Raw genomic sequence first — 10,353 nt, 5'->3', positions numbered from 1 at the left:
TAGGATCATAAGAAATAACTTTGAACACCCAAGAAAACGCAAAATTAGCATGAGACTGCACAAAAATGTTTCCACCTAACATATGCGGCGAATTCATTTCAAAAAGAGAATTCACGGTAAATTTGAATGTAATACTCGAAACCCGAATAATTCCTGATCGATCGCGCTGTGCGCATTCATGGCGAAATTTGTAGTTTCAATAGTTTCGCACGCAGTTTTTAACACATACATAATATCTGCACTGATTTCCTATGGATATAAACTCTCATTTCAAATCATACCATAGTGATGCCGGCGCTGAAGAATAGGCCTGATGTGGCCTGCCGCCAAATCTCACAGCACTGAAAATCTCTTCGAACATTCTTATGGTTCACTGGAATTTCTTGACTGAAGTCAGGCTTGATATCCTTACTGTCTTAAGTTTTAGGAGGACCATGTTCATAGTTTAATGATATGTCCAAAAATTGCAACCGCAACTTTGAAAAAAATAATTATAGAAAGTCACAGCTGTTCAAAGTGCGAGCCTTGTTTGAAATAAAATAATTCAAAATTACTAACTTCATATATTTTCTGTACAATATGATATTAACTACTACTACTACTGCATTCTTCAATTGTTAAAACTTGACGCGTGTTCTTACATTCGTAAGCTTTAATCAGAAATTTTTAGCGCCACATGTTTTTTAAATGACTGATTAGGTTTAATTTAGTTTCGGTTAGTTTATCTCTATATACGCAACGCTGCTATAGTATATATACTATATAGTTTATCTCAACGCATAAATCTAAATTTGACTTTTCTGTAAAATTTAGAGAGCCGTCAATATTTCAAATCAGGTCCCGTGAGTGTGCACCGGAATGAATGCAAACAACCGACGAAACACGACAATTGTCAGTACCGCAGATAGAAGCTCCGAACAGCAGATAAAAAAGCAGCACATTGATGTTTCCAAATAACAATTGCGGTGTGCACTGATGATACCAGCACCTCTCCTGCAATGGTGTGAATGTGAGCGAAAATTTCTATTCAGTATTTCTTGATAGTTGATGATAGAGCTACCATTAACTGGAGATGAATCGTTGAGTATATAATTACGAACAGTGAATAAATCCTTCTCGATATAACAAGAACATTTTTTATTAACTATGCTAAAAAATAAAACTTTAAAATTTGTCTGCGGGTAAATTTATCGCCGACGTCGTTATTCAAAATTTAAAAGCCTATCAATAAAGGCAACCGTTAACATACTTGTGCTATATGCACAAAATGAAAATATTTTTTTGTGGCTCACTGGAATTTTGAAAAAAAATCCATTGAATTTCATTCCATTCTAACACTAGTCCAAGTGTCTCTTGTAGCAGTTGGATCAAGAACTTGAGCTGCAATGCAACAATGCAAGACAAGCGCTCGTCGTGAAGGTCATTCGAGTCATCATGTATCGTTGACGGCGGATGTCATGCGAAGCAAGATTCGGTTACAATTTTTGTTATATATTTGCCTCAGTCTTCCTTCCTCTTAATATTAGATCTGATCGGGTCGCTTCGCGAGAGTAAAACGATGAAATCTCCGCTGATGAACCCTCTACTCCTGCACGCACTTAATTATACAGAAGATTTTTATTTGAGAATTTCACGAAGTCCCGGTTTAAATTGCATGCAAAGATTAATTTCTCGTTTTGTTCAGAATATTGGTAGTCGGTACCTCGCAAGAATAGCTTCATTCCAGACTTTTCTGCCACTAGATTTGTTGTTGTTCGTTTTTAACAAAAATTATGGCGTGTAAATAGAAATTTTGAGTCCAAAAAATACATGGGTTTCAAATATCGCTTCTATTATTGCGCAAATCCCCGAAAAATTCATTCTGATAAGAATCCGACGTGCGGATGACCATGACGATCATGAATCACCTTTATTGTGGAATATTAAAACGAATTGGAATGTTTTAGAATTAATAATTTAAGTGAAATTTCATCTCAGAATAATATGCGTTTAAAATTACTTTTTAAAGACATCACTTCCAAAGAATCCAGTGTCTCCGATGTTACACATGTACAATGAGTTTCTAATTTTATTTTCATATATTAAAAAAATTAATTTTTAATTTTTTGATATAAAAAATGTAAATTTCAAAAATTCAACAAAAAGTACACCGATAACAGAACAACGACGTATTCATATCGCATACCGGCAGTATTACAGATGTTTTAATCATAATCACAAAAAGATTCATGCATTACAACCTCTGCTATCATAAAAACAATATTTTATCGGTATACAATAATGATAATTGATATGAATATTGTAATAAATAATTCCAATTATTCATGGTACATAACTTATCAACTAAGTAGATACGGAATTTATCACAGTCACATAAACTATCAGAAATACAGTGTACCAATATAAACACACGAGCGGTCAATGCATACTTGAAAATTTAACTTCTAAGATGATAGAAATATACGTGTACCACAGTTTGAGTGCATTTTTGTCAATGGTGATAAATTCTACCAAGAAAAAGCAAGCTTTTCGTGCAATTATAAACGACACTTCTTGTTCAAAGCCTGCATATCAATAAATATTTCATTCATCAGATATATCTCTACAGTTAAATATATAAACAAAATTATTGATACTGATCAAAATTTTCGCACTCCTCCACCAAATTAACGCTGTGACTAAATATGATGCAATAGCAGTCACGTGCAACTCAGTTGTCGTGTATCACCTGAACTGGTTTGTGGTGACGTAGACTTGCGGTACAGCTTTTTGCACCCCCAAATGGAGTATATATAGACGAGCATTTAGCGTACAGCTGCAGTTACTGTTAGGCGACGAAGAGGACAATACAAGGTTCAGTGAGCTCCACACCTCGTGGCAGTGGGAGTGAGGAATCGCGCAGCGTTTCCGCGCGTCGTGCCGACACGCAGAGATAGTTGGTGTAAATTACGGAGCAAAATCATAATCTTTAGTTGATCCGTAGTTCTTCTTGATAATTGCTGCATCGGGGACAATGCTCCATGTGTTTCTCTAGAAATATATAATGTTGAATATAATTCTATATTCAACAGTACTGTGCTAGTGCATAGTCACGTGCTTGTGTACTGTATATAATATTCTATAAGTAGATAGTCAGATCAGGTAGCAATTCGCTACAAAAAAATTCTATATTAAAAATTATAATATCAATTAATAATTCGGAAAACCATTTTCTATAATAAACATTTAATAATTAATTACCTAAAAATTTATCCTCACAAACACATCAATTTCTAAATGCACATGCAGCACGTTGAAGTTTACATACTTTGGAACGGCAGAAGTTGTTGTCTGGACCAAAAAAATGCGGCATCATAGAGATACCAACTTTTTTCATGCATCATTCAGAACAATATGCAGAAAGAAACTAGGAAGAAGATTAGAGTCTGAAAAAACGATTTGATGTGTCATTCCTGCCTGGAAGAGGCCATGTTGGACCACACTAAAGTATAGCGATTGAATATAACAACAAGCCTCATAAGGGGGCGCTGTTCAAAATATGCGGCAGAGTTTACACAGGGACGCTAATATACAAGCTCTAAGGTTGCAATGACGTTGCGTGTGGTCGGTAGAAGTTTCCCGTTGACGGTTAATAAATTATTGTAAAACTCGTGATAATAAAACGTAGTTTTTATTTTGAATTAAGCTTATCCATTTTGAGCAATGTTCAATCGTTAGAAAATCGCAAGCCATAACAAAATAATAATCACTTGTACTACAGGCCAATAGAAGGCATCTTTGCATAAGTTGTGACGTTGCATAAGATTATTAAGCCGCCAAAAAAATGAACATAAAAAATCAAATTTTCGGGAGAATTATTCATATAAGGCGACCATTATCTTCTTCAGAGCTTTTCATTGAACTTATAAATCGAAAGTCAAGATGTTTCTGGAGATTGTGTTGTTGTTTGTGTTGGTGTTGGTGTACGCGGTGCTGAGGGACAGGCGCCCCCGCAACTGCCCCCCTGGTGAGTCCCATTCAACAAATAGAATAATTGTGTAAATTAAAGCAGACTTGCTTAAATGGATAATAAAATATACTTTTTTCTTCTATAATTCACTCATAATAGCTGTGAGCAAATTGTCAAGTTTCAGTTTCGGGCTCCGATTTAGATGTCGGCAACAAATTGCAGGATAGAAAACTATTTATTCCTGCCGACACTTCTTCCATTATAATCAGCTGAATTTTACGGTTCAAAATTTGCATTGCAGGGCAAGTGGAGATCCCGTTTTTCGGACGACTTCCGTTCTTCGACGAAAAGACGGCCGAACGCTTACGGACGACCTACGGTGACGTTGTCTCGTGAGTGTCAATAATCTTTGTTATAACCGCGCATTATCCTCTTTTATAAAATTGTTAAGATAATGACAAGTTTTAAAGAGGAGAATATGCTATGATGTACAAATGGATTATAATTTTAGGTAGTAATAACATTTTAACATTTATCAAAGCTGGCCAATCGTAATCTTAAATGGGAGATTCATTTTTCTAATGTTTAGATTCAAAATTTAGGAATGTTTGCAAAGAGTATTTTTGAAGCAGGTCTGTTGAAAGTTTATCTTGCAATGTTCAGTTTATGTCATGAGAAAAATTCTAAATAATCTTATAAGGTGACTCAATATATGAACTACATTTTCCTCATTCATGCTGAAATGTCGCAGGTGTCGGACTGGGTCATTTCGTACAGTCATGTTGTTCGACTACCACACCGCCAAGGAGGTCATGGCGAGACCGGAGTTCTCCGACCGCCCCAACTTTTTCTCCAGCTTCAGCTTAGACGATCAAAAAACTGGCGGTAATACATGATGTAATCAATACTGGGATCTCTATAACTTATTTGTCCAGTTTTTGCGAATGTTATTGTGGAAACTATATTTGATCTCAGCAAAATTTTTAAGCAAAGGCCATATTCTGTACAGTCAAGGTGAATGCAATTTTCGTATAGGATAGGCTCAAAGCAGACATGGTATCGGTCTTCCAACGAATGTTCTCCCGATGGACTAGGCGGCCAAGTAACAAATAATAGGCACCATGTCTACCAATAGTATGAATAAGCCTGTTATAGTAATATTTGAGCGCGCTCTTGAAATTTTATTTTGCCTGGAGTTTTAAATCGCCAACGGGTAGAAATTAATTTTCCACTAATTCTTCATCAGGCGTTTTTAGCAGCAACGGCGTTCACTGGCAGCACGACCGCCGCTTTGTGCTGCGCAACCTCCGCAACCTCGGTTGGTCGGAAGCAAATCATTCCAGGAGTCCAGACAAATTTTTGAATGATATATTGTTTCAATTTTTAGGCCACCAGCCCACCACAATGAATGGATTAATTACATATGGAGCTTATACAATCACGAGTACGACAAAGTATTTGATGACTTTGCACCCAAGGAGCTTGGTGTTAAAATGCAGCTGAATGCAAACTGTACAGTTATATTAGCTTGATCGATTGTTCATTACATTCGATGAAAATCTTGCATGATGCCTTTAATTTCTTACAAGAGTATCGATCAACTTGAACACACTTTCTATGTCGCGATTTGACTGAACTGTATTATAACTAAAATGCTTCCAGGCATGGGCCGGAGTTACCTGGAGGAAGCCATCAACATCGAAGCCAAGGCGCTGGTGGAAGACCTCAAGAAGTACGGCGGTGAAGCCATCAACTACCCCGACAGCTTCAGGACTGTGGCGCTCAACATCATCTGGCAGATGGTGGCCAGTGAGTTTCCGATGCTAATGAACTTTCAATTCACTTTCCGCGTTAGTTTTCAAACACAGCAAGATATCAGTCAGGTTTTACGTCTTTAGGTTCAGTCGGTACAACGTATGTATAAGTAGCTGTGCCCATTTATTCGATTTCAAATGACTTCACTATTAACTTAATTGCCATCGGTATCGTCCTGACTGCAACGAACCTGAGATATAAAGAAGAACTCAATTGCAATTTGTATTTTTTTCAGGCACCCGCTACGACCTCCGCTCTAGAGAAGTTGAAACCATTTATCGCCTGACGAAGGATTTTCAGAACAACTTCTCTGTTTTATCATTTTTGCCAGCGTTCATTCCTGCTTTGAATCGCCTGCCAAAGTTCTTTAAGAATTGTTTGTTCGGTGACGACGGCTTAATGAATTTCGTGGATGAAATGCGGAAAGTAGTGAACGTGAGTTTATTTTTATTTAATTTTGGGGGACTGTTTCATGTTGAGAACTCATTCTCGTCATATTTTGGCCCTTTTTTAGCGCTCGAGATGTAAAACATGCCTTGGAAATGAATTTGCATCTATGTATGCTCTCATATGGAGTGATGAGTTGATGGCAAGAAATTGAAAAATAATATTATTTTTCAATTTAAATTATTTTTCATTTTAAAAATTATTAAAAATATTATTGTAACAAAAAGGAAAAAATTGAATATGCTTTCCATTTACATATTGCTCATCCAGTTCGTAGCGGTGAAAGTTTGCCTATCATAAATTTTGAATAAATGCTGTCCAACTTCAACAAATGTCCTTCCAACTCTTTTAACAGGAAACCGTGGACAAGCACCTGGAGGACTATGACCCCGACAACCCCCGGGACCTCATAGACGAGTACATCAAAGACATGAAGGAGAGCGAAGGCGATGACAGCTCTCTTTTCAGGAGAGGAGGTGAGAATTTTGGCACGAACCGTAATCGTTGGAAAAGAGTTTCGATCCGGAATTTTTCAGGTTAAGCCATTAGAGATTTTTTCATTGAATTTTTACGAAGGAAATCGGTAATGAATTTTTGGAAATTATTCTTAAATGATCATATTCAGTGATGGAATATCAGGATATATCTTAAACTTGACACGGCTTTGGATCGAGCCTCATCGTTAATCGCCTTTCAGCTTTGAACCAAATCGTCAGCGACCTCTTCGGCGCGGGCTCGGACACGGTAAACTACCAGCTGAAGTGGGTGGCCTACCTACTCGCCCGGTATCCAGAGTACGCAACGAGGATGCAGCAGCAAATAGACGCCGTCGTGCCCAGGGACCGCATGGTGTCGCTCGATGATAAGCCGAGGTACTTAATATATATATCGATTAAATATAGCGTTTATAATACAAACTCAACGCTACGTCGGTTAGGCTTTTGGGACGACTCATAAAGCACGAATATTTCTTTCCATGCTCCTATTCATTCAACCTTCCTACTTCAATTCTCAACAATATTTGATTTGACTTCACGGTCTATTATTTTGAGGGGCGATTGTGTGCCTAGAATGATTCCGTACAAGAAAGACCAAAATTAATCCAAATTTTTAAAAATTGCCCAATGGCGATTTCACGCCATTTAAGACGCTTGAATAAATGATGAATACTTGTCCAGAATGGAAATTAAGGTAACGTCGTTCGTTTGACGTTATAATACAATATTAAAATGACGTTATACGTACAACGTTGTTTCAAAATTGGTATATTGTTGCTTTTAAATCGCATTGAGAAAACGTTTGATTTTAAAATTGACTCGGTTTCTCCAATGAAGCGTTATTATCATGTTCATATACGATCAAATTTTGTTTTGTATGTAATATGATGTCTTTTCGTACATGAGCAATAAAAATCGTTACTAACACTATTCCGTAAGCTTGTACGTTACACCAGGAATCGCTATGAAAATATTTACATTGAATTCGATGGTAGAGCGTTAAAGATGCAATGTTTGAAGAAGCGTTGCGAAGAACAGTGAAAGATTACACTATTCGAATATGAACATGCTTAACTTGAGAACCTGAAAATCATAGCAAGGGATCTTCATAAAAATTTCGAGATTTCCAGTTATAAAAACTGAATAAAAATATTCCAGAATTGTCGTAACGAGAGCCTGTACAATAAAATACCAGTTTAATCGACTGTAATTTAGAACCCGTATGAGACGGCTTCTTTCGGTTACCGATCACTGTCGTATGCATCAGAGTTATATTTAAATGCTGCTGGTTTTGATTGTGTGTTTTAATTTGTTGTAATTGCAGCTATTTGATCCAATTATTGGGATCAAGAAAAATAAAACTTTAGAGGAAAGAGAGTAGGCTTCAGAAAAATTAATTACATAAAAAATTATACATTTAATGACTACTTAATTTATATTTGTATATATCAATACTCAAAAGATGCATAGCGTTTCCTGCAAATTCAAACAACAAGCATGAATATTCGGTACTCTGATACAGATTAAGTAAATAAAACGGTAATTCGATATTCTTCACTACTTGATTCCACACAGGTGCCAGTAATATTACGCATATTCATGTTGTTACCGAATTCTGTAGCTCCGTTTATGCAGAGCCAATTAGCCGCGAAATTGGGATAGTAAGTTGATACTTTTTTCTTGTGACGTAATAAATTGCATTTTTTGGCCTTTCATGCCAGTTGCGTTGAAATAAAATGTTATATTGAATTTTATAGCATAACCCTGGACGCTAAAATGAATTTCAAAATGCCTTTTCATGACGGGATCACGTAAAGTTAATCGCGCATTTTGCAGTCCAAATTCAATGTTGATGCAGCGGATACAAAACTACGTTGACGGTGTCGGAGGTTCAAGAATTACGCAACGTTAGAGTGACGACGTTCTATCAACGTTGAAAATTAGTTGTATCCTTATAACGTGAATTTTATCGAATAAATAACATTGAACAGATGATGAAAATTTAACCAATTAACGACGGTCGAAAGTCGACTTTTTCCATGCAGAATTCAGTCTCTTTTTTCTGGCGTATCGAGTGAAGATCACTCACTCAACGTCAATTCGATTTAAAATACGGGTTTACCATGACTGTAACTTGTAAAACTCCTAATAGACGTTGTTTCATGTCAGCTTCCTACTGGGTAAATCTGATGATTTGGTGAGAAGTAAACTTGCTTGTTCCGGGGTTCCCGCCTTTATAAACATGTGAAATAATAACCTATACTACTGGGCTATCTGATGATTTAGTGAAAATTACACTAGCATGTTCTCGCCTTTATGTACAAATAAACATGTGAAGTAATTTCCTAACGTATGCCACTAGCTTGCCATTGGTTGAAGCCTTCACGGTTGAAATGCTACGGTACTCCTCTATGCTGGTGTTCAACGTCCAGAGGTCCGCTACTCGCGATGCAAACATCAGCGGTTACTTCATCCCCAAGGTGGACACATGCGACCTTTTTCATGAAATACGAATAACCCACAATACTGTTATTTTGAAGCCTTTAAGTATCATTATCTATTATATTCAAAGACGACATTTGCACTATAATACCCAAAGTCGAAACTCACTGCACCTATTCCATCTTTTTCGAGCTTTTTCGCAAGGAATATGATTGCAATATATCAGCAAACAATTCCTACAAGTTGAAGGACAGTGACAATTACTAAGCGTTCAGAAGAGATATCTAAAAGAAACTTCTTAGACACCGCACGTTTGCTTTTAAATTACAGGGCACAATGGTGGTCATAGCCAACTACTCCATCCACCACGACCCGCGGTACTGGGACGACCCCCACAAGTTCTACCCTGAACGATTCCTGGACGACAGCGCCACCAAGTACACGGCCCCCAAGCAGGGCTTCTTTGCCTTCGGTTCTGGTGAGAAATATAGAAGTTTAACATTCAATTTAAGAATAACTACATCAGTTCGTATAGCATTATTACATCAGTTAGATTTCTATTCAAGCAAGTTGTTCTAGAAGCTATATGGCAGTTTTAAGCATCTCTATGAACTGCCAGCGATCAGACAAAGCCAACATTTGCTATGGACGACCGATGGCCATCTCTTTCTACCCTTTTGTAAACTGTGATGAAAGCGAGAAACCTCCGAAGAATCGTCATATGTCAAAAAAAAAATTTCATTGATATTAGCCGAGTTATTGTTTCTATACAGCCTGTCAAATTTTGCAGCAAGCGGCCAAGCCATAGTGAAAACTTTTCGTATACACTGCCCTCGATGAAACGATAACACTAACAGGTCGGCGTCAGTGCGTGGGGGAGCTGCTGGCCCGCATGGAGTTGTTCCTCTTCACCGCCGCCATCGTCCAGCACTTCGACGTGCGCCCTGCGGACGGAGTTGACCTCAGCCAAGAAGTAATCGTGAACTTGGGAGGTCTTCGGGCGCCTGCAGACAACAAGCTCATTTACAGGCCCAGAAACTGATACATTGGCCATGGATCATATAGTCGAATTCATCCAACAACGTTTTTCTTTTCCCACGAATGGTAGCGCTTGAATCAGCCTATTGTTACCAGCACAATCGTTAAGGTTAAGAGAGTTAACCTGTTCACTTGTTTTTATATTTTGGAAACGCTCGCTGAGAA

The 10,353-nt window shown here is 37.5% G+C and overlaps 1 protein-coding gene across 1 annotated transcript; it reads left to right on the top strand.

Moving 5' to 3' along the window:
* The first annotated feature begins 3,885 nt into the window (after window positions 1-3,885).
* Window positions 3,886-10,353, top strand: LOC108682013 (cytochrome P450 2L1-like). Its single transcript, XM_018171101.2, has 11 exons — window positions 3,886-4,006; window positions 4,251-4,341; window positions 4,701-4,834; window positions 5,196-5,267; window positions 5,612-5,758; window positions 6,000-6,199; window positions 6,567-6,687; window positions 6,909-7,083; window positions 9,071-9,188; window positions 9,481-9,628; window positions 10,008-10,353. Exons 1-11 carry the CDS (start codon window positions 3,922-3,924, stop codon window positions 10,190-10,192), a joined length of 1,476 nt encoding a protein of 491 aa, XP_018026590.1. The 5' UTR covers window positions 3,886-3,921; the 3' UTR covers window positions 10,193-10,353.

The sequence above is a fragment of the Hyalella azteca genome, unplaced genomic scaffold (assembly GCF_000764305.2).
Source record: "Hyalella azteca isolate HAZT.00-mixed unplaced genomic scaffold, Hazt_2.0.2 contig6372, whole genome shotgun sequence".
Classification (NCBI taxonomy): domain Eukaryota; kingdom Metazoa; phylum Arthropoda; class Malacostraca; order Amphipoda; family Hyalellidae; genus Hyalella; species Hyalella azteca.
The sequence above is the reverse complement of the archived record's forward strand: the minus strand, read 5'-3'. Positions and strand labels throughout refer to the sequence as shown.